At 47.7% G+C, this 18,121-nt stretch overlaps 1 protein-coding gene across 3 annotated transcripts; it reads right to left on the bottom strand.

The window, feature by feature from the left end:
- Window positions 1-7,472: 7,472 nt before the first annotated feature.
- Window positions 7,473-15,296, bottom strand: KRT2 (keratin 2). Of its 3 annotated transcripts, none has more exons than XM_047743220.1 (10): window positions 14,590-15,296; window positions 13,418-13,632; window positions 13,013-13,073; window positions 12,129-12,224; window positions 11,327-11,491; window positions 10,899-11,024; window positions 9,870-10,090; window positions 8,503-8,537; window positions 8,124-8,405; window positions 7,473-8,093 (listed from the first exon to the last, which is right to left on the bottom strand). In XM_047743220.1, the coding sequence occupies exons 1-10, from the start codon at window positions 15,232-15,234 to the stop codon at window positions 7,921-7,923; spliced, it is 2,019 nt and encodes a 672-aa protein (XP_047599176.1). In that variant the 5' UTR covers window positions 15,235-15,296; the 3' UTR covers window positions 7,473-7,920. The 3 variants fall into 3 exon arrangements, with proteins under 3 accessions (XP_047599176.1, XP_047599177.1, XP_047599175.1); XM_047743221.1 differs by having other exon boundaries at window positions 7,473-8,405; window positions 14,590-14,840; window positions 14,889-15,296; XM_047743219.1 differs by having other exon boundaries at window positions 7,473-8,405.
- Window positions 15,297-18,121: the final 2,825 nt, after the last annotated feature.

The following is an 18,121-nucleotide window of genomic DNA, read 5'->3' as shown; positions in this document are numbered from 1 at the left end:
CTCTGTTCAAGACATTGCAAGTGATAGCCACAATAAGTAGCAAAAGAGAAGAATTAACTGATAATCAATACCTTGAATGTGTTGAGCACCTTCTTGGTAAGCTCATGAGACACTGTCCTCCTACAGTGAATCTCCTCTGCTACTCATCCCTCAACTCCTATTCCCGTCTTTTAGCCCATCAGCCCTTGTCAGGCCATGAAGGAAAAGCAAAGTTTAGTTTAACTTTTTCCCAAGCTGGAGCTTTAATCAAGCAGGAGCCCCATACAATTTCCCACATTTTTTTCAGCCTTATAGAGGTATAATTGAGATATAATAAATGGTAATATATTGAAAGTGTACAACATAATGATCTGGTTTATGTATACATTGTGAAAGGGCTCCCACAGTTGAGTTAATGAACACATCCATCACCTCACTTAGTTATCTTCTGTGTGTGTGTGTGAGAGAGAAAGACAGACAGACAGACAGAAACTTAAGTTCTACTCTCTTAGCACATTTCAATTACACAATACAGTGTTATCAACTACAGTCATCATGAAAGAATGTAGCTACTTTTTTTTAAAAAAAGATTTTATTTATTTATTTGAGAGAGAGCACGAGTTGGGGGGCAGTGGCAAAGGGCAAGGGAGAAGCAGGCTCCCTGGCGAGCCCAGAGCCTGATGTAGGGCTTCATCCAGGACTCAGGGATCATGACCAGAGCCGAAGGCAGATGCCTAACTGCCTGAGCCACCCAGGTGCCCCAAGAACATAGCTCCTCAGTACACCATCTGCAGTGGTAAGATGGCCCTAAATCCAGAGCTCTGGGCACATTTACCAATTGTACTTTATTTCTTACTGGCTTCTCCTTAATTTTTTCCCCAGCTCCAAGTCTATGCAATAGTGCTAATCCATAGTTGCTCCTCCCTAAGGAAGAGCACCCTGAGAAGGGTGGGGCTGGGCAGAATTTCAGCATTCCACCCAGACAGTCCTGAGCGTCCCATTGGAACAAACTCAGGATGCAACTATCCTGCCAGCCTCATCTTCCCCAGAGTTATTCCCAGTAAACTTCAATCCAAGGTTGCTCCAAGAGCACACAGTTTGGTGTAGTTAGTATAAGAAGTCTGGCCTCCTTTTGGTGCTAAGCCTGGATGAGATCTGATGGTCAGGACTCCTCCAGGCTATGAATATAGCTCACCACTCTCAGCCTAGCCAGCAGAATTTGAAAATCACTTGGTCAAATCATTTACGTTAGCCCTGTACTCCTTTTTTCAAAAGCACATTAACTGAACCACATCCAGTTTTTGTGGTCTCCACTCACTGGCTTTGAGAGTGGAAATGCCAGTCTGATGGAAAGAAACTCCAAGACCTAGAATCATGTGGCAACTTATGGGGGAAGAAACCATTTGCCAAAGTCAATGTGTCCACTTACAAGATATGTTTTGACTTCTTTGAAACCGAACCTGTCAGGCTGTTCAGATTTACTATACATGCAAAATAGATTGCTTTATTTCAGGGTGAGACCATAAGGCCATAGTTCGATGCAGTGGTGTCGGCCAGGTAGCTGAGGGTTAGATCCAATCTCCTAGGGAGGCTTGGAGAATGAAAAATAAAGTGGGCACCTTCCACCAGGGCCAATTTTAAGAGACAGGGTCTGGGCTAGTTGACCTCAGAAAATCTAGACCTGTACTAAGATGGTAACCACTATCCCATTTCCATCCTGGAAGAAAGACCTGGAAGAAGGCTACCTTATCAGTGAAGAAAGTGAAATTGTCATTGAGTTCCTTGATCTGCTGTCACTCCAGCTGCTTCACCTCCTGGACCTTGAGGTTGATCTTCACATTCAGTGGCCCAGCAACCTATGATTCATTTCAATTTCTTGGGTGCTCCCAAGGCAGACTGCTGGACATACAAACTCCAGCCCCCCAAAACCACCAAGAACAAAGCTCACCCTACTGAGGCTACCCACCCCAAAACACCCACCCTCATACCTCCCCAGAATGCTGCATTGGCCCAGACCTCTAGCTATACTGATGGAGAAGATCCTGCTCCCACCAAAACTAAGACTCTGGCTACTGTAACCTCCCAGCCTGGTGTGGACTTGGAAACAGCCACCATTCTTGCAGACCAACAGTGAGTTTACTGCCCCTCTCCAGCCCCCTCTAGGCAGGATGGCCAAGCCACTGCCAAAACTCCTGTTCTGATACCTCAAGGAGTAGATCTGCCTGCCCATGGTGATGCAAGGGACATGAGTGACACTGAAGAGGTGGGAAAAGTCTGTCTCAATATTTCTCTGCTAGGATTCAGAGGGATCCCCTCATATATCTCCTGGAGTTGTCACCTGGCCAAGGATAAGTTCTTGGATTTGGTGCCCTTGAAGCTGAAAGTGATAAGAAAAAGAAAGCAAGCACCATCTATGTGGGAATAGTATGTCAAATAATCATCACTTAGTTAGCAGGGTTTTCTTATTATTATTTATCAACTATCTGCTGACTTAGGCAACACAAAGTGTGTGCGATCATAATCCCAAAGCTCTCAGATAGTTTTCTGAAACCATTGTATTCCAACATTTTTAGTTTCGACCAGAGTGGTACCGAAACTCAAAGTACCTCTTCTAGAGGCTTAAGATAGTGACACTGATGAATTAGAAACTGATCTGGAAAGAATGGTGATTCAGAGAGACCCATTCAATGGAGTTTTTTATATTGGTGGGAGTTGCTTCTGCTTCTCTATTACCCACCTCCCACCCTCCAAATATGTGGGTGAGTATGTGTGTGTGTTCCCAAAATATATGTCCAAAAAAGAATAGAAAATAGTAAAATGAACTGTGCCCATAAATGGAATATTATATAGGTAATTTAAATGATGGTTACAAGTTTTATGCAAAGGAATTTTTTTTCTGTTTTGTTGTTAACTGATAAAAGGAGAAATCAAAATTGAATAATCAGTACGACCACGAAGTCCAAGGTACAGAAAAAGAAGACCTAGAATAAGATTGGATAGTGAGTGTGAGTGTAGCTATATATTTTTTAAAACTGAGTAAAGCTAAAAACCTTAGAAAAATATGCTCAATTGGGGCGCCTGGCTGGCTCAGTGAGTTAAGCCGCTGCCTTCGGCTCAGGTCATGATCTCAGGGTCCTGGGATTGAGTCCTGCATTGGGCTCTATGCTCGGCAGGGAGCCTGCTTCCCTCTCTCTCTCTCTCTGTCTGCCTCTCTGTCTACTTGTGATCTCTCTCTGTCAAGTAAATAAATAAAATCTTTAAAAAAAAAAGAAAAGAAAAATATGCTCAAAATATTATACATTTGTATCAAAGTGTCAACAATAGTTATTTCATATAATGGTTGATTTAAAATTTTTTTGCCTTTCTGTATTTCCAAACTTGAAATAATGAGCAGGTGTTGTTGTTATTGTTTTTAAAGATTTTATTTATTTACTTGACAGAGATCACAAGTAAGCAGGCAGAGAGAAAGGAAGGGAAGCAGGCTCCCCACCGAGCAGAGAGACCGATGTGGGGCTCGATCCCAGGACCCTGGGACCATGACCTGAGCCGAAGGCAGAGGCTTTAACCCACTGAGCCACCCAGACACCCCAGGTGTAGTTTTTATAATACAGGCAATCAAACCCTACAATTCTCCAAACCTCTGCGGGGAAATGAAACCGCCATTTCTTTAGAAAATGCTCAGGAAGACCAAGGACACTGGTCCCTTCTTTTAGTCACCCCATAATTGTGAGGGCAGCTGCCCAAGGGAATATTCTGGACTCAGGCTCCTCTCACCACCTGTCATCCAGGCCAGAAAAATGCAGGTTACCACACTGACCCATGGCCCCAGCTCAGATGCTTCATGCTTCTCTGCACCCTGACCCCACAGGCCTGCCAGAAGTCACCTGGTACGCCTGAGCATTCACACGTGCACTGGCAGGGCTCAGCGATCTCTCCTAGTTGGGCTCCTTCTTCAGACCCAGGCTGAGAAGCTGAGATGTTTCTCTCATTCTATAATCTTGTACCTACCTGCCTGCTCCTCCAGGCTTAATTAGCAGGCCCCACCCATTGTACAAACACCCCTAATCCAATCCAGGCAAAGAAGGAAAACAGAAGGGGGCATAGTGGAAATGATGGGGGATATAAGATGTACACCCTTCATTCTTTGTTACAGCTCCATTACTTCCCCAGTTTCTTGACTGTGGGCTCTTCAGCCTCAGTTTTGTCATCTGTCAAATGGGGACATCTGTCCTTGCTACTTAACTTATATAAACCACTCAAAAGAATGTAAGTAACTACTAATTTTCACCACTGGCATTTTATTAAGTCCATGTCTTTCTCCAGCAGCAATAATAGCACCTACAGCCCTAACGTTCACTGTCCGATCACTGTGTTCCAGAGTGTGCGCCGTGCTTCACAAAGATAATCTCATTTAATCCTCATGGCAGCACTGTGAGGTAGATATCACCATTATCTTCAGTTTCTAGAAGTAGAGACTAAGGTTCAAAAGATTAAAGGCTTTGCCAAATACTTCAACTAGTGGAGAGGTAGAGGCTGGCTTTGACCAAGGCAGACTGATTCCCGAACTCAATACATAGATGTCTAATTGAATCAGATATTGAATGCATCAATGAATGCATGCGGCGGCATGGACTGGGAGCCCTGCTTGGAGGTGGTGTACTTTGGCTACTAAACTAGCCTGGGCCCACTGGGAGAGAGGGGGTCTGAGGTGGTGGGACTGGGCTTCCCGGATAGAGGCAAAATGTAACAGTCCTTTCTGTTTTGTCCTCTTCAAAGAAAGGCTGGGATTCTAGTGAAAGTCATCACTATTTTGAAAATCATTTTCTTGAGTACCCCAGGCTCATTCAACCCTGGACCAATCTCTGTGGAAAGTTAGGAGCTGGAGAAAGCATTCTCCCAGCCCTCAGGAAGTTTCCAGTCAAAATGGGCATAGAAAGAGCCAGCTGCAGTGGGTCCCAAAACTTTTTTTGTTCCTGCCTCTCCCTATGCACCTTGGAACACTCTTCTCTGGACCTCCCTGACTGAAATCCCATCCCCCCTCAAGCCCCCACCAACTCAACAGCACACACAGGGCTCCTTCCACCTGAGCTGAAGAGATAGGTAGAGATAATCTCATTCTGTCTCCTTGGGAAGAGGAATGACTAGTCTGATGTTGCACAGCTATTACCTCCAAGGTGAAGGTCAGCATTTAAATCTCCCAACTCCTGATGAAAGGTCTTCCCCTCGTCACAGCAAAGAAGAGCTTGAGTGTCCCACTCAAGCAGACTTTCTGGAGGTGGGAAGCTGTCCAAGGACTCTCATTTGAGTTGAGAGGAAAGAAACAGTGTGGTAAAGGGGTCAAGAGGAAAGAAGTTCATTTTAATTCATACAAGAACTCACGGGTAGAGAAAGGAGGGAACCACAGTACAGGGTTTCCCAAGTACTCTGCCACATCATCAGAATGTAAATATTTAGCCCAGTTCCTTATAGAAATAGAGCTTGTAAACCATTTTGCCTGTGCCCATCTCCCTTCTGAAGCCCAAAGCCTGACAAGTCAGTTACCAGATTTGGTGGAAGACGAGCAGAGGTAGGAGGGGTGTGACCCAGATTCTGGACTAGTTTCCTATGACACTTAGGAGGAAAGGGAAATCCAACCCCCAAAGCTGGTGCCTCACTCCACTACCTGCTTACAGCCAGATTTCTTTCAGACCTCAGGCCTGTGTCCCTCTGAGCTCATCTACAGTCTTGTTTTGCTGTTTTGGAGCCCAACATAAAAGTGACACGAGTCTGAGTAGATCCGAAGAGAAGGACTTCATCCCAGGTAGAGTAGAAGTGAGGAGTACAAACCATAGAAGGGGTCAAAGACTCACACCACCAATAGTCTCAACAATTAAGATAGTTGAGAATAAAAGCTGCCACCTTACCTGCCTCACCTTCTTTCCCCTCAGAATGTTATCAGTACAGATTACTGTTCCCAAAGCCTTTAAGCAGTGCGTGATTTGGGGAGTGGAGGCCCGGTTTCTATGCCCACCCTGGACTTTATCTGTTTCCTTATCTATACTGGCAGCTCAGAATCACTGATGCCAAAGCTCCCTTCCAGCCCTAATGTCTGGGAGACTAGCCCTGTTTAAGGCCATGTTCATGTCTCCATAGTAAATATAATGTAAAACAGCCAGAACCCTTGTCCTTCCCCTTTCCAGCTGGCACCCTCACCTCCACAGACCTCCCCCACCTAACCAAGGCTGCAGCAGGCACAGCACCCTGGACTGATCAGCCTCAGGTACTGTCTGTCACCCTGTGGCCCGTAGCCTTCAGAGCTCTTTCTGTCCCACACCCTCAGACCAGGGGACAACTGGTCTGGGATCGGATGAAACTATCTATTCCTTATTAATGTCTCCCTGATTTTCTTGAAGTCATCTCAATAGCCTCTAGCGATGCAGAGGGGTCTTACAGACTCAACTAAGGCCTCACCAAGATTTTGAAACTAAAGTAAGATGAAAGAGAAGAGAATCCCCCAGGATTTTTTTTTTCTGGTTTTAAGCCACATCTGCTGCATTGAATACCACATACATATAGCTTGACCTGACCCAACCAACGCTACCAACTCCCATTTGGGCAACTCTGGCCAGTTTAATCCCAACCTCAAGAGCCCAGCCCTTCCTCAGCTCCAGGAAGCTCCAGTGAGATGACAGGCCTTTGTGGGAAAGAGGCTGAAATCATCCCAACCACAGGGGAAGTCTGCCCTGATTGGGACGTCCAGGGCTAGGGGGTCTTAGAGGACTGTTGGATGTGAGACAAGAAAAGGGTCCAGTATCTGTTGGATATGTTGGGGGATTTCTCTGATGGAAGTAGAGAAATGTTCTGTGAAAATAGTGGTTATTTTGGAGATTATTTTATAGTCCTTCCCCAGAGACTTCCCCAGATCCTCTTCTTCAGCCTTCATCGAGAACTCCTGCCGAGGACTTAGGGCTTTGGGGATGTAGAGTGTTCATGACCTAGGTTGAGCTAAGGGAATTTTACATTGGAAGCTCAGAGCTGCAGACAGCCTGGATGGAACTCAAGGGGCCCAGCTGATTTGCCCTGAGAAGAAGGAACCTCAGGTCAGAACTCTTGTCAGAAGACAGTTGGGGTGGGGTTGATGGTTGGGGGTAGCTGTGGGAAAAGCTTGTTAAGAGTGGCTTTTTCTGGGAAAGAGAATTTTCCACAAATCCCATCATCATCCTCCTGGCAATATCACAGTCCCCAGATCTGGAGAATACTTTATAAGAACATCACCCTCACACCCTGACTCCAGGGCTTGCCCCTCCTGTCTCTGTTCTTAAAGACTTCCAGAAAAAAATACCCTTGGCTTCTCCCAGCCACACTGCCTCAGGGCAACATGTCCCTGTTCCAGGAAGCTTGTCTTTTATCACTTCCCAATCTCTCCATTTTCTGGTATCTTCAATCAGACAACAATGAGTAATAGCTCTTGGATACCCACTCCTGCCAAAGCTTGACATTAAACACACACCACATGTTATCCATTGCAAATGAGGTTTATTATGCAGACACCAAGACCACAGAACTTCAGATGCAGAGCCAGCAAGGTGGGCTATATATACAGAAACATGTTTCTCTGGGGGCAGGGTCACGAGACAAATACAGGCTTTGAGATGGGGCCCTCCACAGAGTAGTCATCAGGAGAAGGACCACCAAGTGGGCAATGCAAGGAAGGGCCAGGAAAGGGGCCACGGCAGGAAGTCCAAGCCCAGGCAGTGCAGAGCCTTCCCTAGGGTTCAGACAGTGTCACTGGCTCCGACTAATTGGTGTGGAGAGAAGATATTTCAAACATGGTATGTGGGCATCCCTTTCTTCCAGAATGCCCTCAGAGGTGGATGACGAGGTTTGACTTGCTGTCAATTGGATGTACAGAGACAGGCTTCTACATTCTAAAGCAGAATAGTCAAGAGGGGAACTCCACCCTTATCTAAAAGAGAAGGTCACGCTGGAACCATAACCTTCACCTGAGCCAGAGCCCCCCTTTTCAGAGCTGGAACCCCCTCTAGAGCCACCTCCAGAGCCATATCCCCCTCCAGAGCCAGAGCCTCCCCCAGAGCCGGCACCTCCTCTGGAGCTGCCTCCAGAGCCATATCCTCCTCCAGAGCTGTATTTTCCTCCACTGCCACCTCCAGAGCCAGAGCCTCCTCTGAAGCTGCCTCCAGAGCTGTATCCTCCTCCAGAGCCGTATCCTCCTCCAGAGCCAGAGCCTCCTCTGGAGCCCCCACCAGAGCCATAGCCCACTCCACCGCCACCTCTGGAGCTTGAGCCTCTGCCTCCAGAGCTGTAACTTGAACTTCCAGAGCTGTAGCCTCCACCTCCTCCAGAACCGGATCCTCTACCTCCAGAACCATAGCCTCCAAAGCCAGTCTTGGAGGTCACACTCGAAGACACGCTGCTGCTGGTCACAGCTGCAGAGAAAGATGGCATCCCCATGGAAATTCTGACTGCCAACGCCTGTGTCCTCCCGACACACCCCACACGGGACAGGAAAACCCCACTACTTACACACAGTGACGTTGCTACTGAGGTCTCCAGACATCCTGTCAGGGAAAGAGAAAATAGCTTATGGCAGGGCCCTTAGGTTCCATGTACTTGTTCTAGAGCTTCCACCTGCAAGCAGGCACCTCGACCATTAGCCACCAGGGCCTTCCAGAGCCTGCTCTCTTTCGTGCTGCCAGACCACAGAGATGGGCAGGCCCCATGCTTGTCCACATGGCATAGCAGCCCAACGCATCTCAATTTTTTTCTTTTTTTTTTTGAAGATTTTATTTATTTATTTGACAGAGAGAGAGAAAGATATCACAAGTAGCCAGAGGCAGGCAGAGAGACAGGAAAGCAGGCTTCCTGCTGAGCAGAGAGCCGGATATGGGGCTCGATCCCAGGACCCTGAGATCATGACCTGAGCTGAAGGCAGAGGCTTAACCCACTGAGCCACCCAGGCACCCCCGCATCTCAATTTTTGGCTCAGATGAAAATGATCAAAAAGCAAATTCACTTCTGATGCACAACCTGTTTTTGTATTTAAATCCTTCAGAGGGATTCTGCTATTCTGAATCCAAGCCACACTAGAAATTTTGAAACAAGTCTGCACTGAGAGCATCTAATTCAGAAAGAACTGCAACCCTGTACAACCTCCCCCATTCTATCTTCCTGCCCCCACCTCCTCGGCTGCATCTGAAATCTTCCCCACTTCTTCCTGCAGGCTGGGGGTACGGGGTATGGCCTTGAAGACAGATGCAGAGTAATAGCCTAAGCAAAGCTTCGGCTCCTTCCCTGTCATGCTGGCTTGCTGGTGGCCTGGGCTACCTTGTCCCCTTCTGGTTGCTTCAGCCAGATAAAATCACTGGAGATATTGCTAACACAGACAAAAGGCTCAGACAAGGTCTTCAGACAGGGGAAGGAAAGGTTCCCTTTTGGGAGTTTGTCACCCCGGAAATCTGCACAGAACCAGGCCTGGCACCTGCTGCCAGGGAACAGCCAGCCAGTCATGCCTCAGCCAGTCAGAGCCTTCCAACGTGGTCCCCTGGCTCTGGGTCACAAGGTGGAGGGAGAAGATGCCATGCACCCTGCTTACCCATAAGCAGTGTTTCAGGCTGTCTAGGACTGACCTGTTTACACCACATTTTATTTTCTCTTTCAGGAAAGACCAAGATTAACTTATTGCTTAGTTTAATCTGCTTTGACAGTCATTCCTGTACTGATAAATCTACAACTGTACACTAAATGCTTTGGGTCATGAATGGCCGTTGGAGGAACAAGTGAGGTCAGCTCTCAGCTGTCAGAAGGCCCTGCTCTACCCCCAGCTTTCCCTGCCTTAGTCTCCCTTCCTGGTTCTAGGAGAAAGCAGCTTCGGCCTTACCAGCGCCCCTCACCTGCACTCCTCGCCCTCCAGCAGCTTGCGGTAGGTGGCGATCTCCACGTCCAAGGCCAGCTTGATGTTCATGAGCTCCTGGTAGTCGCGCAGCAGTCGGGCCAGGTCATCCCGGGCCTGCTGCAGGGCATCCTCCAGGTCAGAGAGCTTGCTCTGAGCGTCTTTGAGGGCGTGCTCTCCCTTCTGCTCAGCATCTGCGATGGCTTCTTGTACACTCTTACACTGGGAGAGAGGGAGAAAAGTTTTCTGTTGGTTATGGAGAGTGGAGTCTGCCTGGCAGGTGGGGAAGGGAAACGAATGTGTTCAGGGTGTGGGAAGCCAGACTCACTGGCCCTGGAAGGGTTGGGTCCCTCTGGAGTTAATGCGAGTCACAAACAGTGATGCTAAGACCTGCTGTCATCTCCAGGGCATAGTCTTCCAGTCACCTCTGACTAGACCCTTTTGCTTTCCCCATAATGACTTTTGTCCTCACAACACAGGACATTATCCCAGTTTACAGCTGCAAGTGAAAATCTCGGATGTGGACCACTTCATAAAACTTCTGCTGCCCCTGGAGTCAACTCTCCATCCCATGTGGATCTCTTCCAAGCTAAAGTCCATCCCCTGGCCATCTCCCTGCCACAGCCATTGCCCCTCCACCACGCCACTGCTGGTGCTTAGGGTTGGCACCCAGTACAGAGCCTCCAACCCTCCCCCCGTCCAGCCAGATGACCTTGTGCTTTATTTGTTATCACTCCCTTTCATTTGTGGAAGTGATCTGAAAGGTAACATGGTTCTTTCCCTGCACCGATCCTTGCTTTGGAATCTCTTAGACCACCATAAAAATTGTTACAAGCCTTAAATTATGTTGTACTCGAGATGTTTGGGATCAACATATGCTAGATTAGAATTTCTCAGGTTCTCCTCTCTCTTATTCTCTCACACACATACTCACACACTCCCACTCCCTACACACACCCACACACAACTTCCCACCCACATGAGCCCTGCTCGACCCCCAGAGCCGCACAGCCCTGAGGGCTGTGCCTACCTGCTTCTTCACGTGGGCGATCTCCCCTTGCAGCCTCTGGATCATGCGGTTCAGCTCGCTGATCTCCATCTTGACCTCCTTCAGGCTGTCTCCGTGTTTCCCTGCGGTCACCTGGAGTTCTTCATACTGTATGGGAAGAAGAGGACAGTGGCAGCTTAGAGGAAGCCTAGCTTGAGCCAAGGAAAGTCTAACACAGGGTGGGTCAACCAAGCTGCCTTTGAGAGAGGTGGGGAGCTATCTCATATCCCCAAAAGGACTCAGTGCCATTCTCAGTTGAGGGCAGTTGTGGTCCTGTGCTCACTCTTGCTTGGGAATGATGCCCAACTGCCATTAGACAAAGGCACCCCTCATCTCAAGGACGCTCTCCAGCCAAGGTGAAACCCAGCTTGTCAGACAGCTGTGGCTCTCTCTGCTCTCCTCATACCTACCTTGCTGTGGTACAGGGCCTCGGCCTCGGCCTTGCTCTTCTGGGCAATCTCCTCATACTGGCTCCGGACCTCAGAGATGATGCTGTCTAGGTCCAGGCTGCGATTGTTGTCCATGGACAGAATGACATTGGTGTCGGTGATAGTCTGCTGCATCTGGGACAGCTCCTGCAACACAACAGGAGGTCTGGCCATGGCTTCCCTGCCCACAGCCAAAGGCTGTGAGGAGGCATCTGCCTCCCTGGTATTAGGGAAATATAGATGCTCAGACTAAGTTGAGTGGGATTTGATGGGTGGAATGAAAGTGAGACAGCCACCAATTCCAGGCCTCTGCCAAGGATGTCCAGAGAATTATGGGAGAGGAGCCTATTTCTGAGCCTCCTGCTGGATAACCTTCACCATTTAGACAGTTTTGTTAAGTTTGATGCCCCCAGAAAGAAACCTGTGAATGACAAATGTTTCAGAAGATATGTGTACACATGGGCATGGAGGGGTGGTCTGAAGTACATTAGACATAGGGATGGAAAAGAGACAGCGCTCTACCTAAGGGCAGCTGGACATTTGAGGAACGGAGTGGAGGGATGTTGTCCTGTGTTTCCTGAGCCTTCCTTCCTGTGACATCAGAGGAGATAATTCCTCTCCTCCAAGAACTACACCCCAGAAACCCCATAGTGGTCTGGAATGGTGGCAAGTGGGAGTCAACCAGTCCATAAACCCCACTCATCCCACCTTTTCACTCATTGGGAAGGACTGCTTTGGTGGGAAGGGTGGGAAGCAAGGGTGTCTCCATGAGCAGCCTCCTTACCGCATCAAAAAGGAATTTAATGAACTCTATCTCCTGGGTCAGCACGTCCGTCTTGGCCTGCAGCTCCACCTTGGTCATGTAGGTATTGTCCACATCCTACAAAAAACGTGAGGGGCCCTCTGGTGAAACTCACGCACAGCTCAAGGTCTGGGCCCCACCCTCTCTTTGTCTCTCTCTTCCACCCAGTCCCTGTCAGCTGCTCTCCAACACTCCAGGCACCCCAGGTGAGCCAAGTATCCACAATGTCATTTGGCACAGAGCCTACAATGCATCTCGACTAGGGGCCCCCATGCCCTCATTCACTGCTCACACACTCCCATCGGAGCTCTGGCAGGACAAGCTTTGTCAACCATTCTCTCCCTCCTGCTTGAGACACTGTGCGTTCCCACTATGGGACCTCTGTGGCTTTTAACAGTCCTCAACTTTCCCATCCTGTCTGTCCATCCCACCTCTTCTGAACTTCTCTGGATTTTACACCAAATCTTCTGCCTTCTAGCCTGAACTCGTCAGCACAACCAACAATATCTTTAGGCATTCTAAGGGAGGTCCACCCCTTCCTCAGCACTTTAGAAGAAAATTGAAGTGTTCTCTGTGTTTGCACCGTGCACAGCCCAATATAGGCTTGAAGGAGGTTATTGGCATTGAAATGCTCTGGCAAATGAAAGACAGCATTGAAATGCTCTGGCAAATGTGCAGAACAGCTCCAGAAGCTTGAACTGTAGAGACACTTCTGTTTTCAAGAGAACAAGTGGTGGACATGTTTCACCTCTTTCCCCTGGTTACTGCTGTTTCCACTCAGAGATGTTCTCCAGCCTGTCTGCCTGGACCTGGTGGGCCTCTGAAGCCCCCTCAGTCCCACCCAGTCATGACATTCTCTTCCTCACCTTTTTGAGGGTCACAAAATCATTCTCAGCAGCTGTGCGCTTGTTGATTTCATCCTCATACCTGTAGGGACCCGGGGACAAAGCTGTTAGATTAGTTCTACTTTGTTTACTTTTTTCTTTTCCTTTTCCTACTGGACTCATCCCAAATCCTCCACTCTCTGAGTATGAAACACTCCTTCACTCTCCAAATGGTAACTGTGATGTCCCAAATAAGGATGCATTTCTATAAATTAACTCCCAAATGTGTGAAGAAAACGTGATCTCTAAAGCCCTCAATGTCTTCCTCACAAAGAATTGGCACACACAAGTTATCACCGCAAATGCAAGGGGGATATGAGTGGCCTCCTAGAGGAAAGAGCGGATGGCTACGATCGCTATTTACTCAGCATTTACTCGGCCACCTACTTCTTCCTAAAATCCTCAACAAGATCCTGCATGTTGTTCAGCTCTGAATCTTGGGATGTTCGTTCTGCAGAGAGCGTATCCACATATTTCTTCAGCTTGGCTATGTACGCTTGAAAGATGGGCTCCAGGTTGGTGGTGCGGGTGCCCACATCCAGCTGCTGCAGCAGCTCCCACTTGGTCTGCAGCACCTGGTTCTGCTGCTCCAGGAACCGCACCTGCAGGGACCACAGGAAGAGTGCAGGACTCTGGAATGCCTGTCCCACCAGTGGTCCTCACTTGCCAGAGACAGCCTGACCCTGCTTCAGGACATAAGGAAGTTTACGTGACTTTGTGCTCACAAGATGGATGCTGGATCCAGCCCGAACTCCCTATTCCCACAGACTCCTAATGTTACATCTGGTACTTTCCATGCAGAAAGCTCCTTTTCCTAGTATACCGCCCACTATCTTATTTGCAGCTGCTCCCAAGACTCCAGGCCATTTCCCTCTCCCATTCTGGTTGAATTCCCGGCAAGTCCCAGAAAGTCTTGGGCAAACCAAAAATAGGCGTCCACTGGCACCGCTCCTGAAGGTGCTAAGTGTGAGAGCACCATAGGGCAGGGCTCCTCGGTCTGATTTTTAAGAGCCTCATAAATTTCTTAGGCAAGTTCATCTGCCTTGAAACAGGACAAAACCCTGGAATGCTCAAAAGTGACACCCATAAAGACGTTACAGGTCACAAAACTGAGAATGCTTCTCTTGAAGGCAGGAATTTCGTTCATCCCCAAGCAGGTTCAGCTTCCCAGAACTTAAGAGAGTGATAACTTCCAGGGAAGGAAAGACTATCTCAGAAGATGTCTTACCAACTTCTTCCAACACCTGCTGCCACTTGGCCTGACTCCTCAGTCCATTACTTGTCTAGATCAGTTTTCCCATGATTTTCAGAATTTTCCAAAAATCTTACTTATTTAGGCTGAAACAATAAAGCCAAAGGCATACATAATTCCTAACTGCAGACTATTTCAGAAGACGCAGCTCAGGAAGACAGCATCTTTCCCATTTGGGAGATAAGCCATGCTAGTTGGACTACACCGAGGGCTCCTTAAAAAAACGAATCTGTGCTGTTTACTTTCCAGTGAGAAGTGGAAGTAGGGCATCCTGAGCATCAGACCAAGCCAGCTTCTCATGACTCACCTTGTCAATGAAAGAAGCAAATTTGTTGTTGAGCGTTTTGATCTGTTCCCGCTCCTGAGACTTGACATTCTGGATCTCTGGGTCGATTTTCACGTTGAGAGGCTGCAGAAGGCTCTGGTTGATGGAGACTTCGTGGATGCCTCCACCAGGGAATCCTCCAGGCCCAACACCGCCAGGACCCCCAAAACCTCCAAAGCCACCACCACCTCCAAAGCGTCCTCCGCCAAAGCCGCCTCCACCGAAGCCACTGCCTCCGCCAAAGCCGCCTCCACCGAAGCCACTGCCTCCACCGAAGCCGCCTCCACCGAAGCCACTGCCGCCTCCGAAGCCGCCTCCACCGAAGCCAACGCCGCCTCCAAAGCCACCTCCTCTGCCACCAAATCCACCACCGGAGCCAAAGCTTCCACCTCCTCCAGCCACACTAATGGAGATGCTCTTGGTGCCTCCAAGGCCAACAAGACTCCGACTGCCAAAGCCGCCGCCATAGCCCCCTCCGCCACCACCATGGCGGCTCAAGCAGGAGAAGCTAGAGGCCGATCTCCGGCTCCCACCAGAGACCACAGCTGAACCGCTGCTAAAGCCCCGGAATCCTCCACCTCCTCCTCCTCCTCCTCTTCGAGATTTGCACGAGATCTGACAGCTCATGATGCCTCTGCCCAGCGAGGAAAATTGAGGTTTCGGAAACGAGTTAAGGCTGAAGATTATGCTCTGCTGTCAGGAGACTGTCAGGGTCCCCTTTTATACCTGCCAACTAGGTGTTGGTGTGCATGGGTGTGGACACACTTTATGCATGGGTTTGGTCTGCCTGGAAGCTACTCCTGGTTAGTGATTATCAAGCTAATAGCCATTAAAAATCTACTAATCAGCTCCATCCCAAAACTTGCTTTGACTGCAAACTTCTCCTGTTTATCTGGGCATCTGTCATGCAATTCGATTTTTGTGAAATCATCAAAAGAGGAGATCAGGACGTGGGTTTCTCAATCTGAAAAATAGACCTTCTGCAGAATGCTGTTCCCTGCTCTGGACCAACCCAAAGGAGGGCAACTACCACCGGGCCTGTGCCGGCTTGCCACCCGATGAGGCTGATGAAAGAGGTGACAGGTTTATTAACTTCATGGGGCCCCTCAGTAGCGGCTTCAGAGTCCTTGCTTCTCTACCACTGCTCCAGGAAGAATGTCAACAAGTGCTTTTGTGGAGTACAAATGTCATGTGGGCAAGTATTCATACTCTTACAGAAAGAAGTTGGCTAGGATGCTTCATAAGGGTTGTCATTTTTCAAAATATCTTAACTCCTTCCCATACTACACCAGGAGAGCACAAAAGCCAGTCACTGAAAAGAGGAGAATTTTCTTTCTTGCAGCTTGTCTTTCCAGCTATCAACTCTGTCATTTTTCGACTTGAAAACCCAGAGGATGAGGGACTTAGGGAAAACTTCTCTATTCCTGGGTCTGTCTGACTCTGGGTAGTCAACAAGAGGTTGCCATCAAAGGCTTTCCATAACTCTGAGGTCCAAGTGTGTATTGATGTAACTAGTCACTAATCATGGATTAATCGGGTGATTCTGCTGAACATCCAGGAAGTCTGACTTCTCAAGATTACCAGGGATGGATAAGTATCAAAAAACACATTGAGTCACCAAATGCAGAGAGCTTCCACACCTAAACTCAATCACAGTCCTTCCTTTGCCTGTGTGGCCAGGCACATGAGTCCTGGAATGGAACTTAAGGTCAAATGGTCTAACTGTGAATTGCAGTTAGTGATTTCCTGGCTCTGTGACTTTAAATTCAATGTTGAGGCTCTGTACTCTTAGCTATAAAATGGGAAACTCACACCAAGTTGTCTGAAAACCATGACATGATACAAATGTTAGGCATCACTACTATTTTGGGTGAAGCAAACTATCTCCTTCTCCTTTCTGGTGCTAAGGGCATGCATTCCATGTAGGGCTGTGAGTTACAAAACCAGAATTTCTCAGGGCCCAGGAGAAAGAGCATAACATAACATAAAAAACTTAAGTTTTGGGGCACCTGCGTGGCTCAGTGGGTTAAGCCTCTGCCTTTTGCTCAGGTCATGATCTCAGGTCCTGGGATCGAGCCCCGCATCGGGCTCTCTGCTCAGCGGGGAGCCTGCTTCCCCTCTCTCTCTCTCTCTGCCTGGCTCTCTGCCTACTTGTGATCTCTCTCTCTGTCAAATAAATAAATAAATAAATAATCTAAAAAAAAAACTTAAGTTTTGGGGGTGGGAGGTTGGGTGAGCCTGATGGTGGGTATTATAGAGGGCATGTATTGCATAGAATACTGAGTGTAAGCATAAACAATGCATTCTGGAACACTGAAAAGAAATTTTTAAAAAATAAAAAAAATTTTAAAAGAGCATACAGCATGATACTTTATTAAACATACATACATCACAAGACCAAAAAAAAAAACATAAATTTTGAGTTTAAGTCTCAATTTCACTGTATTTTAGTTAAATGACCCTGGATCATTCAAAATGCTCTTTGAGCCTGAATTTCCTCATTTCCAAAAGCAAATAAGAAGAAGACTATGGCTAGTGCAAAAACAGAACAGAGCATATATGCATGTGCTAAATGCAGTTCCTAGTTAGTAGCAGAAACTCAAAAAGTGTCATTTTCCTTCTCATATCCCCTCCCCTCAATCTCCAATCCTGTGTCTTAACAACAAGGCCAGGAATGAGGGTGAAGAACAGGGAGCTACCGGTTCATGTTACTTTGTTTGCAGTAAGAGAACGCTGAAGGAAAGCAAGCCCATTTGCCACTTTGGTTTTTTTTTCCCCCCAATCTGGCTTATATAATCATAATCATGCCAATAAATCCTGAGGCTGAAAGATTTGGAGAGAACCTCAATCCAAAGTCAAATGTGTCCTTATCTGTGGCTATCTGAACAATGCCCTAATTGTCCATTACTCCACCATGACTGTGCCCAGGCCATGCCAGCCTCAGGAGTGTCTTAGTCCCTCTGTGAAGGAAAGGAATGGACATTTATCGAGCATCTATTATGCCCCAGGCTTGTGCCAGGCACACAATCTGCATATGTTCCTGCTCTGTGATTCTGCTTTTACTCCAAGTCTCCCTTCCCATTCTCTCCACTGGACACCTTCCCTTTCTAGACCTATTTCCAGTTTTTGAAAGTCAAGTTGAGAAAGGAGAGTCCACCTCTTCCCTTGACTTTGATGTCATATACCATTTTACTTCCATACTTTTCACTACCTTTTACATAATGTCCATGTGCTTAAATATTAGATAGCATTTTATTTCCATTATTTCTAAACTTCACCTTTTATATCACCTCAGTGTGCTCATCCAAATAACATGTCCCACATTCTCTCTAAGGCAGTGCAATGGGAGTGAAGACTCAGTTCTGGCTGTGACTTAGCAGCTGACTTCAACTGTGATCCTCAACACCTTCACCTATAAAATGGGAACATTTGCCCTGGATCCCGACTATGCCACAAGGATGTTGACCTGTTGGTATAATGAGCTTTAAGCTTTGCTGTCTCTGATAACAGAAGA

This window comes from Lutra lutra, chromosome 8, assembly GCF_902655055.1.
Source record: "Lutra lutra chromosome 8, mLutLut1.2, whole genome shotgun sequence".
NCBI lineage: Eukaryota > Metazoa > Chordata > Mammalia > Carnivora > Mustelidae > Lutra > Lutra lutra.
The sequence above is the reverse complement of the archived record's forward strand: the minus strand, read 5'-3'. Positions and strand labels throughout refer to the sequence as shown.